This window comes from Trichosurus vulpecula, chromosome 2 (assembly GCF_011100635.1).
Source record: "Trichosurus vulpecula isolate mTriVul1 chromosome 2, mTriVul1.pri, whole genome shotgun sequence".
Lineage (NCBI taxonomy): Eukaryota > Metazoa > Chordata > Mammalia > Diprotodontia > Phalangeridae > Trichosurus > Trichosurus vulpecula.
Window position 1 is genome coordinate 759,619 of NC_050574.1, and position 26,475 is coordinate 786,093.

The 26,475-nt window shown below is 57.8% G+C and overlaps 4 protein-coding genes across 5 annotated transcripts; 2 read left to right on the forward strand and 2 right to left on the reverse strand.

Annotated features, from left to right (window-relative positions):
- The first annotated feature begins 503 nt into the window (after nt 1-503).
- LOC118840385 (transcription intermediary factor 1-beta-like) lies at nt 504-6,266 on the forward strand. Its single transcript, XM_036747877.1, has 13 exons — nt 504-996; nt 1,164-1,276; nt 1,923-2,055; nt 2,247-2,382; nt 2,818-2,934; nt 3,021-3,282; nt 3,389-3,503; nt 3,605-3,684; nt 3,777-4,079; nt 4,168-4,499; nt 4,932-5,067; nt 5,156-5,377; nt 5,486-6,266. Exons 1-13 carry the CDS (start codon nt 504-506, stop codon nt 5,660-5,662), a joined length of 2,619 nt encoding a protein of 872 aa, XP_036603772.1. The 3' UTR covers nt 5,663-6,266.
- A 194-nt stretch (nt 6,267-6,460) lies between these two features.
- On the reverse strand, nt 6,461-10,025 carry CHMP2A (charged multivesicular body protein 2A). Its single transcript, XM_036743214.1, has 6 exons — nt 9,850-10,025; nt 7,849-8,029; nt 7,424-7,603; nt 6,887-7,017; nt 6,743-6,804; nt 6,461-6,651 (listed from the first exon to the last, which is right to left on the reverse strand). Exons 2-6 carry the CDS (start codon nt 8,014-8,016, stop codon nt 6,527-6,529), a joined length of 666 nt encoding a protein of 221 aa, XP_036599109.1. The 5' UTR covers nt 8,017-8,029; nt 9,850-10,025; the 3' UTR covers nt 6,461-6,526.
- Nucleotides 10,026-10,253: 228 nt separating this feature from the next.
- Nucleotides 10,254-13,093, reverse strand: UBE2M (ubiquitin conjugating enzyme E2 M). The gene is made up of 6 exons (XM_036743213.1): nt 12,483-13,093; nt 11,970-12,064; nt 11,782-11,820; nt 11,594-11,697; nt 11,000-11,063; nt 10,254-10,751 (listed from the first exon to the last, which is right to left on the reverse strand). Exons 1-6 carry the CDS (start codon nt 12,589-12,591, stop codon nt 10,611-10,613), a joined length of 552 nt encoding a protein of 183 aa, XP_036599108.1. The 5' UTR covers nt 12,592-13,093; the 3' UTR covers nt 10,254-10,610.
- A 733-nt stretch (nt 13,094-13,826) lies between these two features.
- LOC118835907 (leucine-rich repeat extensin-like protein 5) lies at nt 13,827-25,659 on the forward strand. Of its 2 annotated transcripts, none has more exons than XM_036743204.1 (3): nt 13,827-14,110; nt 14,478-15,955; nt 25,218-25,659. In XM_036743204.1, exons 2-3 carry the CDS (start codon nt 14,529-14,531, stop codon nt 25,228-25,230), a joined length of 1,440 nt encoding a protein of 479 aa, XP_036599099.1. In that variant the 5' UTR covers nt 13,827-14,110; nt 14,478-14,528; the 3' UTR covers nt 25,231-25,659. The 2 variants fall into 2 exon arrangements, with proteins under 2 accessions (XP_036599099.1, XP_036599098.1); XM_036743203.1 differs by lacking the exon at nt 25,218-25,659 and adding an exon at nt 16,049-19,886 and having other exon boundaries at nt 13,836-14,110.
- The last annotated feature ends 816 nt before the right edge of the window (nt 25,660-26,475 follow it).

A 26,475-nucleotide genomic window follows, 5' to 3' on the forward strand; every position in this document is an offset into this window, starting at 1 on the left:
GCTTTCTTTTGCCCCTCCTCCGTCTCCTGCTACTGCTCCAGCGTCTGCTCTTCTCGTTCCTCCCGCTCCCGCTCGTGCTCCTGCTCCCGTTCGCCTCGGCGCGGCCCGGCCGCGGTCCCTCCGCCTGCGTCGGGCTCCGCAGCAGCCCAGCCCAGGAGCCTCGTTCTTCCGTCCGGCCGTCCGCGGGCCCTGAGGAGGCGCGTGGCGCTGGCCTGGGCCGTTGGCTAGTCGAGAGGAGCCGAGCAGAGCCGAGCGGCGGCGGCGGCGGCGGCGGCGCGCACCGCTGTGCGCCTGCGCGAGGCGGGAGCGCCGGCCGGCCCCTCCCCTCCTGCTCTTGGGCGGTGCGCGCGTCCTGACGCGCACGCGCAGAGGCCTGTGACCGAGGCCGCGCCTGTGCCCGCGCGCGAGCGAGCCCCACGGCCTCGGCCTCGGCGGCGGGAGCGCTAGCGGAGCCGCGTGAGGCCCGGGCCCAGCTGCGGCAGAGAGCGCGGCAGCAGCGCGGGATGGCAGCGTCGGTGGCGGCGGGCGCGGGCAGCCCCGGCTCCGGGGACGGACCCGCGGGCGCCGACAAGCGGGGGCCCGGGGGCCCTGGCGGGGCGGCTGCCTCGGCCGCGGCCGGGGGGCCTTCAGGGCCGGGGCCTGCCGCCGCCTCCTCTTCGTCCTCCGCGGCCGCGGGGGCGGCGGCGGCGGCTTCGGGAGGGGGCCCCTCGGGGCCTGCGTCCGCCGCCTCGGCCTCCAGCGCCGCGGGCCCCGCAGCCTCCTCGGCCTCGGGCGCCGCGGCGTCGGGCGGGGGCGGGCCAAGCGAGGCGGCCGAACTGCTGGAGCACTGTGGCGTGTGCAGGGAGCGCCTGCGGCCCGAGCGGGAACCGCGCCTGCTGCCCTGCCTGCACTCGGTGTGCGGCCAGTGCCTGCTGCTCGGGCCCGCCTCCGCGCCAGGCGGTGCCACCGGCACGGCCGCCGGGCCTGCCGCTGCCAACAACGGGGGCGACGGCGCGGGTGAGCGGGGCGCGGGGCCGGGCGGGGGAGGGGCGCCGCGTGCGGCCTGCGGGCCCTTTGTTCGGGCCTGCGGCGGGAGGGGGGGCGGGGAGAGGGGGGAGCGGGAGGAGCGTGGGGCGCGCCCCCCCCCCCCAGCCCGTGGTCTCTCTGCTCCCTTTCCCCTGCAGTGGTGGATTGTCCGGTGTGCAAGCAGCAGTGCTTCGCCAAGGACATCGTGGAAAACTACTTCATGAGAGACAGCGGCGCCAAGGCGGCCCCGGACCCCAAGGATGCCAACCAGGTGAGCCTGGGCGCCGGCGGGGGGCCACGCCCCCTTCCTGGGCCGGCCCAGCCTGGTTACCCCCAACGAAGCTTGCTGAGCTGGGGGTGGGGTGGGTATAGGGGAGCCACGCCCCCAGCCAGGGGAACCTTGGTACCTTCCTTCTTCCAGCCAGGTGGGCCTGGGGGTGCAGCCAGGTGAGTGTTGGTGCTTTGTCCCACCCCAGCCAGCTAGGTGAGCCACACCTTTTAGTCCAGGAATGTTTGTGGAAGCCCCAGTCTGGTGAGTTGTGGCATTCTCACCCTTGCCCCCAGCCTTGGTGCTGGGGCGGGGGGTGGCAGCCGGGTGAGCTAAGCTCCCACCCCAAAGCGTCCAGGACATCCCCAGAACGCCTCTCCCTCAAGCTGGTTGATTAACTTTGTTCGTAAACTCTTCCAGTCACCTTGAATCAGAAGAAACTCAGACTTCATGGCATACACCTAAGAGAGGGATCCTGAAATCAATTCTCTTGTTCCCTTTTGTGGCCCTGGAGGAGCTGGGGCACCTCGAGGTCATGGAGCCTGGCCGAGCTGAGGGCCAGATGGGACCTGGAGGGGGGCAGGTCTGTGCCCTCACCACTCCCAGGGTGGCCTTTTCCTGAGCAAAGGATGCTGTTTGTTGCCCCCAGTGCTGTACCAGCTGCGAGGACAACGCCCCCGCCACCAGCTACTGTGTTGAGTGCTCAGAGCCCCTGTGTGAGACGTGCGTGGAGGCTCATCAGCGGGTCAAGTACACCAAGGATCACACTGTCCGTTCCACTGGTGTGTGTGCACGGTTCCCAGTGGGGAAGGGGGACAGCAAAGATGCTCACCCTGGTTCTAGGGAGAGACAGAACTTATCTCCACCTTCGCCCCTGTGGAGGCAGGCCCTGAATTTCATGGGAAGGAGGGTGGCTGGGTGCAGGGATGGGACTAGGCTGGAAGAGGCTAACCCTAAATGTGCACATCTGCAGGTCCCGCCAAGTCCCGTGATGGGGAGCGTACCGTCTACTGCTCAGTCCACAAGCACGAGCCCCTGGTCCTTTTTTGTGAGAGCTGTGATACCCTTACCTGCCGGGATTGCCAGCTCAATGCCCACAAGGACCATCAGTGAGTGGGGCCGGCTGCTCCCTTCCCCCCAATCTATGGGCAGGGTCCGTGGGAGTGGGAGGTCCGGGTCTTGTTTCTGGGTTCCTGTTGGTCTTAGCTGCCCTCTTTGAGTCTGATATCCTTGGTTGAAACTGGTTTTGTAGCTGCTTTGACATGCCCTGGTTGTTAGGCCCAAAGCTGTTGGTGCCCACTGATTTCCTTACCTTGGGTGGTTTCTACAAATAGACCACTGCTGCAGCTGGAGGAAGCAGCATAGTCCTTTGGGGTCCCTCCCTTCAGGTGCTGTCTAAGAGTTGGAAGGGGTCCAGCCCATTTTAGAGATGAGGCAGGCTGAGGTCCTGACTGTGGAGGATGCAGAGAAGGGCTGACCATGTGCCCCGCCTGCCTGGTCTGCTGCAGGACATTCGGCTAGCTTCTCTCTCACTCTCTGGGCAGATACCAGTTCCTGGAGGATGCTGTCAGAAACCAGAGGAAGCTCCTGGCCTCCCTGGTCAAACGCTTGGGGGACAAGCATGCCACCCTGCAGAAGAACACCAAGGAAGTGCGCACTTCGTGAGTCCCAGGGCAGGGTTGGGGGGTGCGGTGCTTATACAGCAGCTAGGTGGTCTCTGGTCTTCAGAAATCCTTTGTTCCTCCAGGATCCGCCAGGTGACAGATGTGCAGAAGCGGGTACAGGTGGATGTGAAAATGGCCATCCTGCAGATTATGAAAGAGCTGAACAAGCGGGGCCGTGTGCTGGTCAACGACGCCCAGAAGGTGACTGAGGGGCAGCAGGAGCGCCTGGAACGTCAGCACTGGACCATGACCAAGATCCAGAGGCACCAGGAGCACATCCTTCGCTTTGCCTCCTGGGCCCTGGAGAGTGATAACAACACAGCCCTGCTGCTGTCCAAGAAGCTGGTAAGGGGACCTGGGGTGTGGCCCGGGGTGGGGCCTGGGGCATGGCAGGCATGGTGGTGGGTGAGGGGCCTGAGGCCCTGCCCTCACCCAGGTCTGGGGCCCCCAGATTTACTTCCAGCTACACCGAGCCCTCAAGATGATTGTGGACCCCGTGGAGCCCCAGGGGGACATGAAGTTCCAGTGGGACCTCAACGCTTGGACCAAAAGCGCCGAGGCCTTCGGTGGGTGTTGGTTCCTGCTGGGCGGGGGTTTCTGGTTTGGGGGAAAGATGGTGGGGCTGGGGGATAGAGGGAGATGAGTCAGTTCACTTTTCTCCTCACAGGCAAGATTGTTTCAGAGAGGAGTAGTCCTGGTTCCATGGCCCCTCCCAGGCCTCCTGGCAAGCCTGGAGGAGGGAATCAGGTAAGGCCCTCTCCTGGGAGGGGGTGTCCTGGTGGCCTTGGGGGTTGGGCAGGGTTCAGGACACCAACCAATTCATGTCCTCTGTTTCCCAGGCCATGGACCTGCAGGAGGGTTATGGGAGCTATGGCCCAGACGACCCCTACAGTGCTGAGCCTAATGTGTCCGGAATGAAAAGGTCCAGATCTGGTGAGGGGGAAGTGAGTGGCCTCATGCGGAAGGTGCCCAGGGTGAGCTTGGAGCGCCTCGATCTGGATCTGACAGCAGACAGCCAGCCCCCCGTCTTCAAAGTCTTCCCGGGGACCACCAATGAGGACTACAACCTCATTGTCATTGAGAGGGGGGGCCAGCCAGGGGCCCCTGGGGGGCCTCCTATGCCACCCATGGCCATGGTTAAGGTGAGGAAGGGAGGAGGGAGGCCTGAGGGAGGAGGGAGCTAGGGAGTGCCGGGTCCTTGGTCTCATAGACCCCACCCCTTCACCCCAGGAGGAAGAGACAGAGGCTGCCATCGGAGCTCCCCCAGGGGTGGAGGGGCTGGAGACAAAACCGCTGCTGCTGCCTCCCCTGGAGGCCTCCGGGCCTGAGGGCCCCCATCTGGCTTCCCCCAGCGGCAGCACCAGCTCTGGCCTGGAAGTGCTGGGAGGTCCTGACGCGGCTGCCGCCGCTGCGACCGTGGCCACTGGTGGCCCTGGAGCTGTGGATGACAGCGCCACTATCTGCCGTGTCTGTCAGAAGCCAGGAGACCTGGTGATGTGTAGCCAGTGTGAATTCTGCTTCCATTTGGAGTGTCACCTGCCAACCCTGCAGGAGGTGCCTGGGTATGTGGCCGGGGGGGGGGGGAGGGAACGGGACGATGACGACGGGGGTGGGGTGGCATGCCTTGGATGGTCACAGGAGCTCCAGGCCTGCTCTGTGTGCTGCTGCAGACGTTGATTGAGCTGTAGAGGCTGTGGTGGTGTCCTTTTAAGCGGGCCCTATGGGGCTCCTGTTGGGGTTCTGCTGGCCTCTCTTGCCCCCTTTTGCTGGGGTGTGGTGCAGGCTTAAGAGGAGCTGGAGAGGGTGCTGGCAGGCATATGCCATCGATAACGCCATGGGGGATGAGGAAGATGAGGAAAGGTGCTGGGGAGACCAGGGTGGGGGGCTGGTGTGGGCCTTGCCCTCCCCTCTTCATCTCCTCTTCTCTGTCCCGGGCCTTAGTGTGGGCTACTATTCTTGACTGCTGTTTCCATCTTCCCTTGTCCCTCCCCCAGGGAGGAGTGGAGCTGCTCCCTGTGCCAGGAGGTGGTGGATTGTAAAGATGAGGTCCCTCTTCCTGGCCCTGAGAGTGTGGCCTTGACTGCCGATGGGGACACCTGCCCTGCCAAGCTCTCACCTACTAACCAGCAGGTACAGGGGAGGGACACCCAGAGGCAGGCACCTATGGGTGGGGGGGGGGGGATGGTGCCAGTGCCTGAGCTTCAACTTCCCCCTGCAGAAGTGTGAGCGTGTGCTGTTGGCTTTGCTCTGCCACGAGCCATGCCGTCCCCTGCACCGACTGGCCACAGACCCCACGCCCTCTGCAGAGCAGCCCGGCACCCTGGACCTCACTCTGATTCGTGCTCGCCTCCAGGAGAAACTGTCACCCCCATACAGCTCCCCGCAGGAGTTTGCCCAGGATGTGGGCCGCATGTTCAAGCAGTTCAACAAACTCACTGAGGTGAGGAGGTGGGAACCAGGGGTGGTGGCAGGTGTGGTATACCTGGGTGTGGGGGAAAACCGAGGAGCACTCAGTGCCCCTTGCAACTCTGCTCTGACCAATGAACAGGACAAAGCTGACGTCCAGTCGATCATTGGCCTTCAACGCTTCTTTGAGACTCGCATGAACGAGGCTTTTGGGGATACCAAGTTTTCGGCTATTCTGGTGGAGCCCCTCCCTCCCCCTATCCCAGGCCCTGGCCTGGCCCCTCCAGAACTGGTGGGGGGCCCCAGTGATGGTAACTGAGCCCCTACCTTACCCCAGAATGGCTCCATTGTCCCCTCACTCATTCCTTCCTTCACCTGTTGGTCCTTCTGTATCCTATCCCCAGATGCGGTTTTTACTTCTCTCGATTTAATAAAAACATAACCCAGGAGACAAAGTCCCACAAGTCACACAGACCCAGAGCAAGCAGGGTGTCCTGGGAGTCCCTGGCATGGGGCTGGTTGGTGGGCATGGCGGCTTTGTGGGCTGCCCTGGCCAGAGCAGAGCCCCACTTCGCCTTAGCTCGAGGCTTCTCTTGGATGCAGGCAGCCCCTCCCCCCCCCCAGCTTACAGCCCAGGAAGGGGAGAGGACCCCAGCCCGGAGGCTCCCAAGGGTCCTTGCCCCTTCTGTTTAGACGCGTCTTCCCTCTTAGGGTCCATGTACCTGCTTCCAGCCCCCAAGGTCTGAATGGTTGGAAGTAGGGTTAGTTAGACAATCTCTCCCTGGAGAAGCTGGGGCTTGGAAGGGGCTTTGGGAGCTGCCATGAGTTTTCTTTGTCATCTGCTTCTTGTACTGAGCTTGGAGTTCACTGAAAACACCCATCCAACCAATAAACTTGCCAGCCATTGCCTCTCCCTGCCTCCACTTGGAAAGCTGCTTTTATTTTTTGGCGTCTGGGTCACCAGGCCTGTGGGGGCATTTGGGTTGGGGTCAAACCTGCATGCTCTGAGCCAAAGGATGGCCTCCTTCAGCCAGGTGAGGGGAGGGGGGCAAAGTTAGAAGGTGGCTGGGTCCTCTTGCCCTCCCCTGCTCCTCCCCCCCATAACAACCAAGTTCTGTTGGCATCTTAAAAACTTTTATTCTTGGGGTGGGGGTTAGCACTCCCTCCTCTCCTCCCAGTTGGCTCAGTCCCTCCTCAGGTTCTTGAGGCGCTCCTCCAAGTCTGCATCAGCATCGGCCAGGGCTGCAGAAGGTTCAGCCTTCTTGCCCCCAGCAGCTACAGAGAGGGATCCACCCGTAGAAGGGAGATCTGCAAGGAGGGAAAGCACAGGACAGTCAGGGACTGACTGTCCAGCTCTTGCAGGCTGGGGGTGAGTGGGTAGGTGGGCAGGGGCACTCACTGGAGAGTTCGTCAGTCAGGCTCAGGCCCAGTTCATCCAGCACTTGGGACACCACAGCATCACTGAAAGGGCAGAGAAGAGGAGATGAAGGGGGGAGGGTGGGCAAGGCCCACACCGGCCCCCCCACCGTGGTGTCCCCAGCACCTTTCCTCCTCATCTTCCTCATCCCCCATGGCATCATCGATGGCATCATTCATCATCTCTTCCTTCATGTCCATGATTTCTGCTTGGCGCTCAAACTCCATCATGATCTTCTGAATCTGGGGCAGCTTTAGCTGGGGAGGACAGGAGGGACTCCCATCTGGACCCCCTTGGGGGCAGAATGGGCACAGGGACCAACCCAACTCTCCAGGCTGACCTTATCCTTTGTGAACATGCCTAGCCTGTGCCCTGATGGCTGACCTGGCCAAGAGCAATGAGGCTGCTGCCTATCCTCCCAAGGTGTCCCTGTCTGAGCACTATGATGGGGCCATTCTTGATGGAAGACTGGCTTCCCTTGCCCGTCCCAGCCTCCCCCTCTTTTCTCCTACTGGTCACTAGAAAGTCTCACAGGCCCTTCTGTAAGCCATCTTCAGGCATACAGTCCCCCCAGGTCATTTCCTGTCCTGACACACTGCCCTGTGGCAGGCCTAGTCCCCATCTGGCCCCACCTCATGCAAAATGCTCTGGGGGTAAGCCTACCTGCCTGTTCATGGTCCCCATGGCCTTTGTGACACCCTTCATGGCCTGAGCCATGGAGTTGTTGGATTTGAGTGTCTGTATCTTCAGGGACACTGCCTGGATGTTGGCCCGCATCATCACAAACTTGCTGACGTAGCGGCGCGTGCGTACCAGATCACGGGCCATGATTTTCACGGCGTCCTAAGAGGGGGAGAGTGGAGTCATAGCAGTCCCTCTGATAGGAGGGCCAAGATTCCCATGGGACAGCCTCCTACCTCTTCCTCAGGCAGGACTGGGGTCCAAGGGCCTGGGCCAGAGGGTCGGGTCATTGCCCACTCTGTCCAGGCCCCTCAAGAACCATAATTCAGCTACGGGTAGCTGGCCCTCCATGCCCTCCCCTCACCCAGGGCTGGGGTGGTGGGGGAAGAGAGGGTGGGCCCAGTCACCATCTGTCCCTGCTTGGCCATCTTCTTGATGTCAGCAATGATTTTCTTCTCTTGGGCCTCCAGCTTCTGACGCTCCCTGTCCAGCTCCCGCATGGCTCGGTTCAGGGCCCGCTGGTTCTGCCGTAGCAGCTCTTCGGGAGTTTTCCGTCGCCCAAACAGTAGGTCCATGGTAGAGCTGGACCTGCGGAAGCAACGCGTCAGTCACAGAGAGTCTAGTTAAACACTTAGTGCATGCCAAGCTCTGGGGATACAGAGGGAGGTAAAAGACAGTTCTGGCTCTCCGTTGAGGGAGGGAAGGCATCCTGCAGAAGGTGGGCAGGTTGCTGACTGGCACTTGGCTCTTCCCATCAGAAGACACCCCTTTCCAGCTTCTTTAGGTTGTCTCCCCTCCTAGAGGGCAGGAGATGTCTGTGCAGTGCCAGGCACATAGTAGGCACTTGATAAATGTTTGCCGACTGACTTGAGGCCAGGAGGTTGAGCAGAGGAAGGAGAGGAGAGCTCTCTGGTCCTGAAGGACAGTCAGAAAAAATTTCTGGAGCCCATACAGCATCTTGTTCCTGGTAGAGCTATCACTAAAAAGACTAGGTGTGTGTGGGGGGGGGGCGGAGTGATGAAGGCTTTTGAAGGCCAAACAGAACATTTTGTAGCTGTTCTCTGGAGGACAGGGTCCAGGTGTGAGGTGATGAAGGCCTGCACCAGGGTGGGAGTAGTGTCAGAGGAGAGAAGGGGGAGCACTGGACAGATGTTGCAGAGGTGAAATGGACCACAGGTGCTGCAGGGGTAAAATGGACAGGCCTTGGCACCATATTGGATCTAGGGGCTGTGACTGGGGTTGGGAGCCTGAGAGATGAGGTGGATGCTGGTGCCCTTTCCAGTGACAGGGGAAAGACAATAAGTTCAGATCTGGACCCTACATCGGACATCCAGTTCAGTCGGAAAGGACACTGGAGATGGGAGATTGGAGATCAGCAGAGTTTGGGGCAGGGAAAGGTAGATGTGAGAATCTTCAGCATAGAGACGATCGTTTAATCCATGGGAGAGGATAAGATCCCCAAGTGAAGTAGTATGGAGGGAGAAGAGAAGGAGGCCCAGGACAGCCTTGAGGGACACCCAAGGCTGGAAGGAGTGACCTGGAGGAGGAGAGGAGAACCAGGAGAGAGGATGTCCTGAAAATCTAGAGGAGAAAGTGACCAACAGTGTCTTGTTCAAGGCTGCAGAGACGTCCAGGAGACAGGCCTGAGAAGAGACCATTGGATTCGGCCACTGTGAGACCACTGGTCACTTTGGATGGAATGATGAGGTCAGGTTAGGAGAAAGCGGAGGTACTGGGGCCTTTTGGGGGGGGTGGGGTTAGCTACAAAGGGCAGACGAGAATTAAAGTTCCTTTCGAGGGTCTCTCCCGTTTTGATACGTCTACTTAGTCCCTGCCTGAAGGAAGCTGCAGACCACCTTCTCAGGGGCCCAAGCCCCACCCACTGCCTCTCCCGGAGGCTCAGAGCACTCCCAAGTACAAGCACTGCCCACTTTCGCTGTGAACTTCAACACCAAACTCCGAATCCTTCCAACTGGAGAACAGAGAGCAGGTAGCCAGCCTCCAAGGTCTGGGTTCGAATTCTACCCGCCCCCCACAAAGGGGCAGTACCGCCCCTCTTGAGGAGCTGTCAGCAGGTTCTCCGGTCTGAAGGAAGCTGACACCGCCCCCGCCCCCCAAGGGGATGGCTGCGATGAGGTCGGGGGCTCCTCTAGGGCCCGGACCGCAGGAATAGAGGGCCTTCCCAGGGCGCAGCCAGAATGCCGGGGTCCCGGGGGCGGTGCCTAAAGGAGGCTCTGCTTTCCGAGATCTTGGGAGGAGTGTGGGGGGGACATCAGGACTCGCAGCCCTCGGGGGTGGGGCTCTCGGAGGGGACGCCGGCGTCCTCCTGGGGCGGGGTGGCGTTCCCAGGAGGGGGCGGGGGCATCGGGGCTCCCCGGGAGGGGGAGGGGGGCGGCGCCTTCACTCACCGGCCCCGACCTGGTGGCACAACTGCCGCCTCCGGGAAGCCCTCCGGGTCGCGCTGGCCCCGCCGGACTCTGGGGCCCACCCACCCCGCGCTGCCGCCGCCGCCGCTGCCCGGGGTCTGCTCGCCGCCTGCTTTCCCACAAGACCCGCAGCTGCTTCCGGATTCTGGCGCCGTGACGTCACTGTTGCGCGCCCCGCCCGGGAACCCAGAGCGTAGTGCGCAGGCGCACGGGATGGACCGGGCCGGAGAACGCTCCTGCGCAGGCGCCGGTCCGCCGGCCTCCTCCCCCTCCCCTTTCCCCAGGGCGGCGGGTTCGGGTCCAGCCCCGCCGAGAAGTGTGCTTATGGGCACCAGCCCGAACGGACGGAAGGACGGACGCAAGGACAGAAGGCCAGGAGGCAAAGGCACTGCATCAACGTTCCCCTTTAATAACCTGACACGAACTCGAGTGGGAGTGGGGGCGGGGTCCGGGGACAATCCAATTCATTTCCCTTCTCTGATCCGGACGACGGGGGTGGGGGAGGGCGGCGCCCATCAATCACGTGGTTAAAAAAAAACCCAAAAAGAACTGGGGGCAGGGTGCGGCCGGAGACCCCTCCCCATCCCCACTCCCGCGCGAGGCCCCGGCCCCCAATAAATATGTGGCCCGGGGGCCGCGGACGCCCCGCCCACCACCCCGACCGGGGGTAGGGAGCCCGGAGGAGGAGGGGAGGGCCGGCTCGGGGAGGGGCGGGGCTGTCCGTCGGTCAGTCCAGCCCCCGCCTATTTGAGACAGCGCTCGAAGTACGTGGAGCCAATGTAGCCGCCGCGCATGGAGCGCTGCACGTTCTGCTCGAAGAGGCGCCGGTTGTTCTGGAGGACCTCGGCCGCCTCCTTGTTGAGGGGGTCCTCAGGGTTGGGCTCCTGCGGGCCAGGGTCTGGTCAGGCCAAGATGGCATCCCTGGCCCGCTGGCCCCACCCCCGTGACCTTTCGTGTCCCAGACCTAGGCTGGCAGATGAGGACCCACCCCACTCCCCTCTGTAGGGAGGAGGGGATCCCCTCAGACCCAGCCTGGCCCTCCCAGCGCCCACCTCCACCTCTCACCTTTGGCTCTCCGGGCTGAGGCAGGCAGCCAGGCCCCCCCCCCCCCCATCCCTCCCTTGGGACTCACCAAGAACAGATACTGCAGCCCGTAAATGATGGAGTTTATCGTTAGCACTGGTTTCCAGTCCTCTCTGTGGAAGAAGCACCCCCCCCCCACCTCCAGTTAAGAAGCAGCCCCCAGCCCAAAAGGTCCCTCATGGGGAGGGCACCACCACCACCACCAGCTCCTCCTTCCCACTGGCCTGCAGGCAGGGCTCCTCCTAACCTTGCCTTTCTCCATGGGTTTTGCGGGCTCTTATTCCATCCTGCCCACCCCCCAGGGCCCTAAGTCAGAAAATCGAGTTTAAGCCCCACCTGTGTGCCCTTCCCTGGTCTCAAAGTTGATCACTTCTCCCACGAAGACTCTCTCTCTGCTGAACCCCAGTGGGGCCCCACACCCTTTCCTGCTATCTCCTGGCTATTGCCAAAGGTGGTTTGCTGGCCGCCACTGGTCCCCAGCAGCACCAGGCTGACCGCAAGCCTCTGGGCCTTTGTCCTGGCAACTGTACCCTCACACCCTCCCTGCTCCCTTCCAAGTTCACATCAGGCCAGAAATGGCCTTGCCTTTACTTTTCACACTCACCTGCCTGTGCCACGGGGGAGTTGGGGGTGGGCCACTTACCTGAGGATATTAAGGCAGACATTGCCCTCCAGGTCGATGTTGGGGTGATAAACCATAGTCTCACACTTCACCTTGGGTGGGTCGTGGGGGTAACCCTGGCCAACCTGGGGACAGAGAGGCAGAGTCAGAGGCAGAGCCTTGGCCCTTCCCCCAGGGCAGTTTCTACCCCTCCCCTTAAGAAGACTTACCTTAAAACTAAACACAAACTTGCCAGCCTTGTAGAAGCCCTGGGAAAAGAAGGGAAAGCTGATTGGGGCTGCGTGCCCCAGGTACCTCCCCTAGGAATGGCTTGGAGAGGAACAGAAATCAGGAGACACAGGTGGCAGAGGCCCTGGGAGGTAACACGACAGATACTGGGTGGGGGGGTGGGGCTCACCTCATCGGGGCAGATGACCAGCTTGAAGTTGAGGAGGTCGTCCTGATCGGAAAAGTCAATCTCACAGGTCTTGGGCAAATTGAGCTCATTAATGTCTGGAGGAGAGAGGAGGGGAAGTGATCTGGGGACAATCACCTACACCCTCAGGTCAGAAGCTGGTCCAGGTAGGGTCAGGTGTCCCACAGGTGGACGGGTGGCAGGGGTCCCTGAGCTCCCAGAGGTGGGAGCAGAGCTCTCTGGGTCGGAGGATCCCTGGGCTCGGCCGGGGTAGGAATGGGGTGGTAGGGATCCGCGGTTGGGGGGTGGTGTGTGTGTCTGGGCGTCCGGGGTGAGGGCGGGACGGTGGGTGCCCCGGGTTGGGTGGGTTTGGGGGGGTGTCTCTCGGCTCCCGGGGTGGGGGCGGGGCAGCGGATGGCCCCAGTTGGGTTGGTTTGGGGGGTTGTCTCGACTCCTGGGGTGGGGTGGGGGCGGTTCTATCCCTCTCCCCCTGCTCCCCTTCCCCCCCCGGGGCACCTTTCTGGATGCGGAGCTGCGCGGCGGAGGCCTTCTTGCTGCTGCCCTTGGTGCCGCCCGCCGACTCCTCCTCCTTCTTCTGCTGCTTCAGCGAGAACAGCTTGATCATCCTGCCGCCGCCGCCGCCTCCTCGGGGCCCTGGCCGGCCGGCCGCCCCTGCCCACTGTTCACCGCCTGCCCGCCCCAGCCCCCGCCTCCGGCCACGGCCCGGCTCCTCCGCGTTCCGGCCCCGGCTGCTCCGCTCAGCGCCGCGCCGCGCGGCCCGTCTCGGCTCCCGTAGCTCGCTCGGTCCGCTTCGGAAGAGCTCGGCTCTTTCCGGAAGGGCTCGGCTCAGCTCGGGTGGCTTCGGAGGTGGGCTTCGGCTCCGCCCCGCCCCCAGCCGGGCGGCTGCTCTCAGTCCCGCCCCCTCCTCTGTCCCAGGACGAGCTCCCGGCTGCCCTCTCTCTGTGTCCCTCTTTCTCTCTCCCTTACAGGCTGCCTTAGGCCTGGGCCAGGCCCTCAGCCTGGGCGGTCGCGGAGGGCCTGGACAACGGTCCCGGGGCGTCCCGCAGCTTCGGTGATTTCCGCCTCCCCCACTTAGGCTCCGGCCGCTGTCGACCCCGCAGCACGCATGCGCAGACGGGGCGCGCAGCCAGGGGCCGCACTCGGCCATTTCCGGGCGGGGGCTTCAGGCGCTTCCGGGGGAGATTGACCTGCGGGCTGGGGGAGGGGTGGGAGGATGGGCAGTCGTTCTGGGGCTAACTGCGCCTCGGGAGGAGGGAAAAAACAGTTACTAGTCTCTGGGGAGCTCTGAGTGCACACACGCTGGGAGGGTGGGGGGAGGGGTGGCAGCTGTCAGTTTAAGCCAGCCCCGCCTACCTGGGAAGCTGCACGCGAAAGACGGTGCCCGCCCATTGGAGAGGGCCCGGAGAAGCGACACGCGCAGCCAATAGTCGTCGGGCACTAGGCACTGGGGGCGTGGCTGAGGCGTTGGCCTTATAGTAATCGCCCGGAAATGCGGAGTAAGCGGGGATGACCGAATCTTAGCGGCAGCTTCCTGCCTGTTGGTCTCCATGACAACCGCAGCCCGGGAGGTGGGGCCGGCGAGCGCCGCAGGAGCACGGGACTCCCCGCGTCACCATGGTAACGCGCCAGCTCTTTAGGCCGCCGGAACGCCGCGCACCGCCCCAGAAGCGGTTAGTCCCAGGAACGTGGCAAGGTGAGAAGGACGCGAGAGCCCGGGAGCAGAGTGTAGCGGCGGGCCGTTGTCCCCATGGCAACCCCGCCTCTCTTGCGCCTAAGAGCCGAGCCGCCGAGCACTGTGGGAAAGGGCAAGGCGTCTGCGCGTGGACTGCTGGGTAGCGTAGTCCGCGCGGGGGGCGGGGGGCCGACCTCAACTGGGAAGGGTCTGTGTTCGATCCCCTGCGGCCTTCCCCTATTGTCCCTTCTTGTTTGGGGGGGGCTCACCTAGAAGAACCGAGACCTCATGGGGGAGGGGGCGGGCCCCATCGGCCCCGTGGCCCTGGAAGGGGATGTCCTCTCCTTTGCAGCACCCCCAGGAGCTGAGGTGGGGCGCGTGCAAAACCCTGGCCCTTTTTCACCTATGTACCCTTGTGCACGCTGCCTGGCACACAGTAGGTGCCTAATAGGTGCGTATCGACTGACGTCTGGCCAAGGATGGGGAGGGCCGAGGGGCGGGTACACCCGAGCATGAGTTCAAATCCAGCTTCACACAGTTGCTAGCTGGGTGACCCTGTGTGCCTCAGTTTCCTGATCTGTCGGATGAGCAGGAGAAGGAAGCGGCCGACCCCTCCAGTGTCTCTGCCAAGAGACCTCCAAGGGGTCAGGACTTAACTTGCCATGCGGGGGCGGGAGGGGAGCCCCTCCGGGATCGGGGCAGCTGGGGGGTGGCAGGGGTAGAAATGAGAGCTTAGGGGGAAGACCGGGGTGGGGGGGGGGGAGGCTGTGTGTGCTGGTCCGCCCCTCCCCCACCCTCTGCCTGTCTCTCTGCCCTAGGTGCCACTGGCCGGGCCCGGAGGGAGCCTTGAAGGCTTGAAGGACGCCCACATGGCTCACCCCCGGGGTGAGCTGTGGTACCCCATGCCCTTTCAGCTCCTGTGCCAGGCAGTGCCCCCCGTCCTTGGTTCCTCCCGCAGCAGGCCGACATTCTCGTCCAGATCCAGCCTCTCCCTCTGCAAGGGGCCCCCTCTCTCTCTCATTTCGGGGACCCCCTATTCCCGTGCTCACAGCACTCTCCAGTGCAGGGTGCTGCTTCTGCCTGCAGCCTCAGCCCTTCCTTCCTCTACCGGACCCCGGCTCCTTCATCTCCAGAATGGCCCCAGTCCCTCTCTGCAGGGAGGCCCCAGTTCTGTCTCCGTGGTTCTCAGTTCTCTTCGGCCCCAAACTTGCCTCCTGAAGAACCCCCTTCCCTCCAGCCCCAAGCCCTCTCGTTACAGAGTGCTTGGCTGTCCCCAACCCCAGAGCTGCTCCCTGAAGGAGGCACCTCTTTCCTGTGCCCCGAGTCCCTCCCATTCCCCCCAGACCAGATCTCACCTCCTGAATGGGGAGCCAGCCCTGGGCGGCAGCCCTACCACTTCTCTCTGCAGTGTGTTCAGTTCCCTTCGTCCCCAAGGGCACCCCCTGAAAGGGAGACCCCTTCCCTCCAGGGCCAGTCCTTCCTACTCTAGGACAGTGCCAGGTTCCCCACTGATTAAACCACACCCTCTGCTGAAGGGATCCCTTCCTGCCAGGGCCAGCCCCGCTCCCTGCAGGACTGTGTCCCCTTCTTCCTGGCTAAAAGCCCACCCCCTGAAGGGGAAACCTATTGCCTTCAGCCCCAACTCCTCTAGAGGCAAAACCCCATCTTCCTTGAGGCCCAGATCCCACCTGCCCAAGGGAGCCCCTGGTCCCTCCAGTCCCAAGCCTTCCCATTCCCTGCAGCCCAAATCCCCACCTTTAAAGGCATGCTCTGTTTTCTCCCACTGCCAGCTGCCTTGTTCTGCCAAAGTTCAGTCTCCTCTGCTGCTGGGGGCCCCCTTGCCCTCTGACCCCAGTCTGTCCTGCAGGGGCTTGCTCCATTCCCTGCAGCTCAGCCCCTCCAGACACAGGGGTCTGGCCTTCCCCATGGATGTGGTCCTTGCCTCCCCAGAGCTCCTGTTTTCCCCCCTGGCCCAGGACTTCAGAGAGAAAGAGCTGGGTATCTCCTTCCTCGCCTTGCCCAGACTCTCCTCCCAGGGGATCCCTCCCAACTCCCCCACTTCTGGCTTCAGTCCCACCCCAACCCCCTGCTCCCTTTATCCTGGCCTGGGTTCCCCTGGGTCGCAGGATGGCCACACCCCAACTCTGTGTCCCAGAATGATCCAGTCTGTCCCCCTGTCTGGGGTGAGCAGGGAACTTGGAGAGCCCCGAGCCTTTTCAGGGGGGGATGCTGGTCAAGGATGGGACTTGGAGAAGGTCGCCCTGCAGCCACAATATGAAGGACGGCATCTCTCGGGGTAAGCCCCTGGGGATTCCCCACCTCAGCACCCCAGGGTCCTGGGGGAGAGTGGGAGGAGAACCCCAGTGACCCCCTGCTCTTCTTTGCCCAGGCCTGCTGTCTCGGTTTGGCCCTGGCCCCGTGGTGGTGGCCACCAGCTGGGGTCCACCTCAGGTTTTGGCTGTCTCTTCTGGCCATGTTCCAGTCACACTTCCCACATGAGCTCTGCGGGGGCTCTGCCTGTCCGGAAACATCTCCAGCTGTGCTCTCCTGCCCCTGTCCCCAGCATCTGCAGCCTTCCCCAAGGGCGAGTCCACCCGGAGGGGAGAGCTTTGGCTCTCCTAAAGCATCAGTAAAGTGGGGGAGTGTGGAAAATGAGGACTCACTTCTCGGTGGTGCCAAGGCCCCAGGGACACCCTCCATAACCTCCAGCCAGAGGGCAGGATGGGCTGCTTCCTAAGGGAGCCAGCTCTCCAGGCAGAGAGGCCTCTGAGCACAGGGGGGGCTGCCCTTGAGCTCATGGTCCGATGAGGGAGACCCCTGGTCTGATGAATTGGGGGCTGGAGAGTGTTCCAGTCACAGAAGGGAAGTGGAAAGAAGGGGCGGAGGACTGGGTTTAGTCCTTGAGGGAACCAGGAACCCCTGCATAGGGTTGGGTCACTGTGGCACCCGAGGGCCTGGTGGACTGGAGGAAGGGCCGGAGCCTGCACCCCATCTGTGTGTGGGAGCGGTATCGCGGTTGTGAGCCTGAGGGACTGAGCTAGGTGATAATGGGAGAGGGTTCAATTTTGGATGTGCCAAGTTGGACATCAGCAGAGAGACCTGGGAGGCATCTGCCCGGGGCTGGTAATTATGCTGGGGGAGTCTGAGAGAGCATGGAGGGCCCAAGGAGGATGAGAAAGAGCAGTCAGACAAGGTGAGGGAAAGCAGATGTTGAGCCGGGCCCTGCCCTGAGGACCGTACAGATACGACTGCCGTTGCATAGTTGTGGAAACCAGGTGAAACGATTCATCCAGGATCACACAGCCGGTTGTTGTTGGAGGCCGACTCCAGGCCATGCACTGCGCGTATTGTGTGGCTGTGATTTGTCCTTCTTGACGAGGACTGTGACGTCAGGAAGCTGATGCCACGTCATGCAAGTGAATTAGATTTAAGTGAGGGAGGGCTGTCCTCCAGAGACATCTGGGCCCAGTGGCCAGATATAGACCAGGATGACTGGAGATGGCCCAGGGTGCAGTGGAGGCCTCAGGTCATTGGCACTTACTATTTAGTTACCAAGGCTGCCCAGAGGTCAAGGAGGATGAACGTTCAGAAGAGGCCGCCAGATTGGGTGATGAAGAGATCATGGGTTACTTTGGAGGAAGTTCTTTGGGTGGAGGCCAGACTGGCGCGTTGAGAGGAGAAGAAGTGGGGGCACAGATTCTAGCGTCCACAAAAGGGGGGAGGGGAGGCTTGGGCAGGTTTGTAGGCACCGGGGAGAGACTGGCGACAAGTGGGGGGGATCTCTTGGAGAAGATGGGGTGGAAGGTGGTCGCCTGAGCAGGTGGAGAGGGGATGGGGAAGAAGAAGGGCCCAGGGGGTCACAGAGAGGAAGAGGGAGGAGAGTGAGCTCACGGTTTTAGGCCTTGGCTTTTTCTGTAGAATAGGAGGCAGGATCTCAGCTGAATTGGCAGTGGGGAGCCATGGGAGGTTTGGAAGGGCCTCTGTGGGGAGTCTGACATGTCCTCTCCATTCCCTCTTCCCGTCTTCCTTCTTTGGGCACTTCATCTAATTCAATAAGCCCTTTTAGGCACCTTCCCTGCCCCATGGGACAAAGGGGTGAAAAGGAAGTTAGGGGGAGAGGATTTGGTGGGGCCCCCATCTCAGCCCCTGCTTTCAGGGCTGCTCCAGGGGAGGTGGGAGGGCTTCTTTGTGGAGTTTCAGTGGTCAGCAGAGGGAGTAGGATATGAGGGATCAGGTGGCTTACTCAGCCCTCGGGGGGATGCACTGAGCAAGGGGCATTTGGAGGTTACCTTGTTCAGGCTCTGCACTTTGCCCAGGAATACACTGAGGAAGCCCAGAGCAAGGAAGAGACTTAGCCAAGATTATCCTTGGGTCTCCTGCCCGACTTCCAGTAGGTCTGGGCTTCCTCCAGGTCCTGCACGGAGGCCAGCGATCCAGGCAGCACCTGCTGGGGCAGGTGCAGTGAGGAAAGTTGGTGCCAGCCTTGGCCCTCTGGCCCACAGTCCCCTCCCACCTGAGGAGAGGTCTTTGCCTTGGGTGAGGGGGCACATTAACCCTCCAACAAATGGACTTAGAATCTGGAGGATGGAGTTACAATCCTGCCCCAGATGTGTAGAGCTGTGTGACTTCTCTCATCCTCAGTGTATTTACTTATAAAATGGAAGTGATGTCACCTGCCTCTCAGGGTTGTAAATGCTCAGCAGGCTTCCTTAAAAGCACCATATAAATGTTAGCTGTTGTCACGTTCTACAGATAAAGGATGAGGCAGTCCAGAGCAGATCACACAGCAAGTGAGTTGATAGGGTCACAGGATTTAGACACTTGAGAAGTCACCAAGTTGGACCCCAACACGTAGACACACAATGGAAAACTTCACAGCCCAGTGTGGCCTGTGGTGGTGTGCACCTGAAGTCTGAGCTGCAATAGGGAGTGAGGCTGATAGAATAGCCCTGCAAAATCTTCTCCTGTGCCCATCAGCCTGGGCTCAGAAACAACACCAGAACCTTAAGCTGTCTCAGAGGGAGCGCAGGCCCGGAGCATGCCTCCAGACTTGGGCCAGTGGCCTGTGGTCACACCTGCCTGTCCAGTTACAGACCCCATGGGGTGTTTCAACAATCTGGCCAGCAGCTGTTGTGGGAGTGAAAGACCAACATAAACCCAACAACAAGAATGCTACCAGCACGCCGCAAAAGCACAGGTTCTTTTGATCTGCTTAACTAAGGAAAGCAAGGTTAAGGGTTGACAAGCTTACTTTAATTCAGCATATAAATATCATTCACTTAGTTCAGGGGGAAAGACCAGCACCCTGAACTTCAGAGCAAAATACAAAGTACAAACATCAACAGACAGACCTTGTCTGATTCAAATCCCAATACATAGTTACCAGAGTTTAACAAAGTCCCAACATCTGGGTTTACGAGCTGCAGGGCTTCTTGGCTACAGCTGCCCGGGAGTCTTCAAACACCACCAAGAGGGAGAGCCCTGCGCAAATGGCTCTGTCTTCTCTTCTTATAGGGTTTCAGATGTCATCCAAAGTCATCTGAATTAGGCTGCTATGATTGGCTCTTGAGTTAGCACCACCCCTTGGTACCCTGGGAGCTTCACACCCACATAGGCTTAGCACCTAATAGGGGTTTTGGCCTGGGGCTTAGCACCTGGTAAGACTCAAGACAGGCATGGCTCTGGAGTTAGCACCTCCCCTTAGTTAGCCCCACCTTGGGCCCCACCTTAGTTACTAATCCATACCCACATAGGTTTTACACCTAATAGGGGTTTGGGCCTGGGGTTTAGCATCTAGTAAGGCTCAAGGAAATACACTGAATTACTCAAAACAAAAGCCAACTAAGTGCTAAGAGCCCATTTTGCTTACCAACACATGGGGTCACACGCAGATGTACGCAGAAGACCCCTGGCACTGTGCTTCATTTTCCCCACTTATAAGGCAGAGCCCTCTGGGCCTTCCACCATCAGTGTTGTGAGGCTTTCTCGAGAGGAACATGAGGGACGCTGAAAGAGCTCCAGGCCTTGAGCCATGGGTAAGGGTGCCTGGCATGCCTCTTCCCCTGGAGAGGGGTGGAGGGGGTGTGTATGTGGAGCGAGTGCTGTTCTTTCCAACCCCACTCCCGCCAGGCACACCCTTTGGGGAACATCTGGATATGGCTTTTAAAAATACTATAACTTATCATAGGTAATAGAATATTAATAAAATCAATGAAACTTACTTGGGCAACAAGCGTTTATTAAGTGCTTATTGTGTGCCAGGTTTTGTACTAAGTGATACAAACACAAAAAGACAATGCCTGCCCTTGAGCTTACATCTAATGGGGAAAGCAAGACACAAAAGGGAAGGGAAAGGCTGAAGATACCATGAGTTGGCTTTGTGTCCCAGTCTGGCTGATCAGAAGCATAGCTGGCTAGCTGGGGCCCTCTCCCCAGCCTCCCAATGGGAGAAGGGGGCTGGCTTGGTGCTGGAATGTTCCGGGGGGAGGAGGCTGCCCTGGAGGCACCAGGAGGAACTCGCCAATGGGAGAAGGAACTTGGAAGTAAATTTAAAATTTATTTTTCTAAATGAACAAAACTTTTCTTTCCCACTTACCCCCTCCCCCCTACTGGACAAAACGCAGCAACCAAACTCTTGTGACAAATATGCAGCCCTGCAGAACAAATTGCCGTGTTGGCTGTATCTCAGTCTGCACCGAGTCGGTCGCCTCTCGGTCAGGAGATGGGAAGCACGTTTGGCCGTGGGACCTCTGCGGTCAGGGCTGGCATTGTGTCGGTCAGCATTCTTTCAGTTTTAAAAATAAATGAGTGTCCACATGGGAACATAGGAAGCTCTTTTTCTGACTCTTCCTTCAGTCCTCTAGTAGGCTTTTCCTCTCTGGCACTGCCAGGGTGGCCTGGGTCTTCTCTGCCTTGTTGCTGCCTTTGGATGAAATCTGTATCCTTACTTGACTGGTCTGGTGACCCTTTTGTGAATAGGCTGCTGCAACACAATCTTCCATTTCTGAAACCCACCCCAGTGGATATTTAGGGCCAAGAATACTTGAGAGGAAAGTTCCCTTTTGGTTGTTTTTATAACACTTCCAAAGTATGTTCCCAACAATGGAAAAATCGGGTTGGAGTCTTTTTCTTCCTACCACTGACTCTCAACCCAGAGAACTGGGGGTGCCAGCATTCTACCTTGGCCCAATAGTGGTCTGTGGCAGGTGGCTTCTAGGCCTCAAAAGAAGGACATAGTAGGGAGGAGCCAGTTGGGATGAGGGCTTAGGGGCACTCATATACCTCTCTAAATATCACTGTCCTGGCGAGAGATTCAGGTCTCCTGGCCTAGATACATGTCTCTACATCAAGGGCTGATGCGTCCTGCTCCAAGTATAGAGAACCCTGGACAGTGGGAGGTGGGGCTGATGCTTAGGTGTCACAGGACTTTTCAGGGTAGGTGATAAGGGGATTCTCTCAGGAAAGGTATCAGTCCACCAGGAGAGAGCCCAAAATAAATGGATGTTCATCTGACCTTTTCTTGAAGATCTCCAAAATGGAGCAGCCCACCCCTTCCCAAGTAGCCACTTCCCCTCTGGGGAAGCTCTCCTCGGTAGCCCTTGTTCCTTCTGACATCAAGTCTGAGAGCATAGTGGTGCCCTTGAAGGTAATAGGGGTGTTAGAAAGAGAGAAGAATTTAGGGAGACAGATGAGTTCACCTTTGGGGTTTAAAGTATCTACGGGATGTCTAGCATGAGATTTCAAAGAGGCAGAGATGTGAGGCTGGACCAGGTCAGCTGAGAGAGTTGGGCTGGACAGGTACCTCTGAAAGCCATTTGCAGAGAGATGATCATTAAATTCTTGGGAGGTATGAGATCATGTTTTCACTTAGCATAGATGGAGAAGAGAAGAGAGCCCAGCCCAAAGCCTTGAGGGATTCCTGTGGTTGAAGATCCAGCAAAGGAGATTAAGGAGTGGTCAGACAGGTAGGAGGGGAATCAGGAGTGGGCAGTGTGGTGGAAAGATGAGATCACAAGCCAGATTGTAGAATTAAGAAGAGGATGAGAGGAATGGAAGTGGGGGCATCAGTTCTGGGAGCTGAGGCACAAAAGGGGGGAAAGAGGTGACAGAGTTCACAGGGATGGATCAATGGCAGAGATATAGGCATGTACTGGGAGAGCCTGCGGATTAGTGAGAAAGTGGCTATGATGGGAGAACATGGGGTCCCTTGTGCGTGTGGAGAAGGGCCACAGACAGGAATGAGGGAGGTGGCATGGGCAGAAGGCCAGTGGGGGATAAGAGGAAGCTCTTTGGGAATGGCCTCCACTTTTTTCTGTAGAATATGGGGTAAAGTTCTCAGCTGAGAGGGTGGAGGAGCCATTGGGGAGAGTGGGCCAAGGAGGGTGGTGTGAAAAGTTGGCCTGGCAGCAGTGAGGGCCCAGCTGAGATGATGGCCCAGGCAGTGTAGTTTCCTGGTTTTCTCCTGATTGATTCATGAGTAGGAGCAGGGTGTGCATGATCCAAGGTTGAGCCTTGGCAGGACACGAGATAGTGTTGAAAGGAGCTGGTTCACCAAGGGGTCAGGATGGGGAAAGGAGGAGGGTATAGCCATTGCCAAGCCAGGAAAGTGTGGAGGGGTGGAGCACCTACCTCAACTCTCACCCACTCAGCTGGCAAAGGGATCTTCCTAAAGCCCAGTCCTGATCATGTTACTGCCCCCACCCCCCCCACCCCCGGTCCACACACCTCCAGGAACAAATGCAACATGCTCTCTGGCCATTGAAAGGCCTTCATAATTCAACCCCCTTCCACCTTTCCAGTCTCCTCATACCTTCCACTCCCTCCAGCCCCACTTTGAGATCAGTGACATCGGCCACCTTGCTCTTCTTCATACATAAGACCCTCCATTTTCTGATTCTGGGCATTTTCTCTGTCTGTCCCCCATGTCAGAAATACTTTCCCTCCTCATCTCTTTCTCTTGGCTTCCCTCTCCTACCTTCTGAGGTTCTCAAAGTGGACAGTACCACCCCCTAGGGGCACTGGAATGATCTAGTGGGGACAGTAAGAGCCTCAGGTGCAATTGGGGGATGTTGAATAAAAATAAGGAAGCCAGGGAAGCATAAGGAAAGAAGATAAGAAAATTTTGAAAAACTTCATACATGTTTCATCTGTTGTGTACAGAGTTAAAGTCATAGTAATTACATTATTTTCCAAACAAATAGAAAATGCAAGTTATAACTGATCAGTGGTCAAGTTTGCAGGCAGGTCTTAACAAGCAAGTGTTGGCAGGCGAGTGTGTTGCTCATTGTTGGGAAGTCCAGTATGCATAGGGAGGAGTATGTGTGTGCAATGACTTATTTGCGATACAATGCTGTATGATGCAATACTGTGTCATAAGAATTTTAATGCGGGAAAAACCCCATGAATTAACAATACATTATTAAATTTAAGATGTCATTTAAAAATATTTTATATATATTTTTTGAAATGACACAAATTTCAAAAAAAAAAAACACTAAAGGGTTAAAGTAGATTTCCAGGGGGGTGCTGAGTAATTTTTTTTTGAAAAGGGGGTGGTAGGCCAAATAAGGTTGGGAACTTCCAGAGTGCCCCTTCTACCAGTTCTCTCCGGTATATCCTATCTTTATCTTGTTTAGAGTAGCTGTTGGCATTCCATCTCTCCCATTAGACTAGGAGCTTCCTGAGGGTAGGGACTACCCTTTGCCTTTCTTTGGATCCCCAGTGCTTAGCACAGTGTTGGCACGTTGTAGGCACTCCACAGATGTTTCTTAGCCAATTAAATGAAAGACAACAGATTGCGATCAGAAGGAGGAATTTCAGATTCTTTCACATAGAGGTGGTGCATTTGTGGCAGGAAGAAGGTTATGGCTGACTGTGTGCGTCTGAGGTGGGGGGGAGGAGTTGGTTATGGGCCGCTAGTTGCCTAGCTAGAAGGTTGGGGTGTTTGAGGGACAATCAGTGTGTCTGTCGGAGTCTTCTAGCATAACATCAGGAGTTGGTCAGCTCACTGTTGCCCTCTTGACCTGTGGTGCCTCCACATGAGGTTGCTGAGGTCAGAATACTTAGGGGTCACAACCTCCCCATTCCAGAATAGTTCTGTTTTGATTGACCACCACTCTTGACGGGAGGCAGGTAAAATGTCGTAGGACTTCTATAGAGGTGAGGGTACTGGAGTAGAAATGGCCCACAGGGACAGGTCCCACTTCCTGAATTGGTGGATGGTGGACTAAGGTAAGACTTATGGACTTGGGGCAGCTAGGTGGCGCAGTGAGTAGAGCACCGGCCCTGGAGTCAGGAGGACCTGAGTTCAAATCCAGTCTCAGACACTTGACACATGTGGTAGCTGTGTGACCTTGGGCAAGTCATTTAACCCCAACTGCCCTGCCCTCCCCCCCCCCCCAAAAGACTTATGGACTTGGGAGGGACTGCAGTGAGACCAGCTAGACAGGGTCAGTTCCCAGCTTATACACACACAAAGCTTCCTGAACAGCAAGAGGCAGGGTAGGATGCCAGCTTGGGGGCAAGGGGAGGCCAGGGTGGGACTAGGCTGTTAAGGGACAGGGACAGGTCCTACATAGAGTACATGATGGGCTAAGACAGGACTCTTACAAGCATAGAAGCAAAGACAGCCTCTGCCCACTAGGAGTTGGCATTTTAGAGGGGACAGATAACAATGAAGTGGTGACCAGGGAGGGGCACTTTGGTCAGAAAGTTACTGGGGGTGGGGGTGGGGAAAGGAAAGTAGATGGTACATCTCGTCCAGAAACAATAGTAGAGTTAACTTGATCGTGGTTAATAGTTCAGAACTTGAGGCTTCAGCAGAAGGGAGGGGTAGCCCAGGTATAAGCTCCTTGAATAAGTGACTAGAAAAGCATTTAATAAGCACTTACTGTGTGCAAGGCACTATGCTAAGTACTGGGGAGTTTACCTGTGAACATTTCAGCTGCTGGTCTAATGAGAAGGTCCCTAGGGGGCAGCAGCAAAGCCAATGGTGAGGTCTCTTCTTTCACGCCATTTCCATTGAGAAAATCTTGTTGTTTCTGATAGTGACCATTAGACAGGGCTAAGGACTTTGTTGGCATGAGCTTTCTTTTCTGGGTCTTCAATGGCCGTGCTCACAGTCCCCACATTTCAACAGGGTATGCTTCCCAGGGTGATGCTGAAGAGCAACAGCACTAGATCTGGGGTCTGTGGGGTGCTGCCACCTCTGTGACTCTTGGGCTTACCTACATGGCAGTTGCAAAGGGGGCCCCTTCTCCACAGTCATTGCTCCCCACAAGTTTGGCTGCTGGGCCCAGGCAGGCTTGGTGGTCTGAGGGCCATTGCTATTCCTAAACTTCTTGGCATCCTGAGCTGTCTCCACCTAGAGTCTCAGGGGAGGTCCTGATTGAGGTAGAGGGAAGTGGTCCCTTGAGGGCAGGGACTATTTCCTTCTGTGCAGTAATGAATGGGGAACCCCGTGTCTGTGTGTGGGGTGGTGGTGATGATGATGGTATTTCTAGCATGGCTGTCCAGGAGGGAGGTAGCCTCTCCTCTCATGGTCCACTTTTTCTTCCCAGGTCTGTCTCCTGACTAGGTTGACCTTCCCTGGAAGACTGAGCTTCGTAGAAGCAGGTGTGTCCCGCATGCTCTGATGTTCAGGGCCCTCCGGTTAAGTGAGCTTACCAGATATTTGTGGGTCCTACATTCTTAGTCCCCATCCCTCAAGTGACCACTTTGTGCCAGATGGCTTGGTTTTGTCCAGGGATCCTTCTCATTTCTCACCAGATTTTTTATGCATTTATTTCTTTAGTCAACTCTTTTCCCCTCTTGAATAATGTTTTTTCCTAATTACATGTAGAAAGAATTTCTAACATTCATTTTTAAAATTTTTGAGTAAGTAATTTTCTACAGGTTACCTATGTGAAATCCTGCAAAGCATTTCCATGTTAGTTATATTGTGAAAGAAAACTCAGACGAAAAAACTCATGGAAAAAAATAAAGTGAAAAATTGTATGCATCAATCGGCCTTCAGCCTCGTTCAGTTCTTTCATTCCTAGTTGATCATTGTGTGATGTTGTGGTTACTGTGTCCAGTGGTATTCTATTAGAACCATAGGCCACAACTAGTTCAGCCATTTTCCACTGATGGGCACCCCCTCAGTTGTGCACAGTTATGATTTCTTAAAATGTAGGGTCAAGCATGTTTTAATCGTTGTTTTCAGAGAGTCATTTTTTCAAATTAGCTTAGATCTTATTCTACTATTCCTGCCTTTTGCTTTTGTTCTAATATGTCTTGCTGAGTCCTGGAACAGAATTCTCTTTGGTCTGTTGTGGTTTTCAGGGTGTCCATTACATACGTCCATTACATATGTCCATTACATCACCTCTTTCTCCTCAGAACTGCTCATTCTACTTGCAGTTCTTCCCTCAAGCACCTTTCTTGCCCTATATATCTTCTAGGTATTTATGTGGTCCTTGCAGAATGATTATTTCTTTGTTCCTTCCTGCAATTGTGTCTTCATTGGGGGCATCTCTAGATTTGGACCAATTCATATTGGTTGGTGTTTTCTTGCAGTTCCTCCTCTCTCTAGCACCCACTTGTCCCGAATTGGGGCTTTGTGCTGAGGCTAGGCTCTGGCATGTGCTCTGTCTTGCCTGGGGCCTGGGTTTGGGTGCTGAGCCCACCTTAGGATAGAAGGAGCCCTCTCTTGGGTGCCTCCCTCAGAGTGCTTGGGGACCATTCTGGGGCCAATGTCCCTGTCCTGGGGCTTTCTCAAAGAAGCCCTTGGCTCTTATTTTTCCAGACCCAGAACTTTTCAGAACACACATGTCTTAT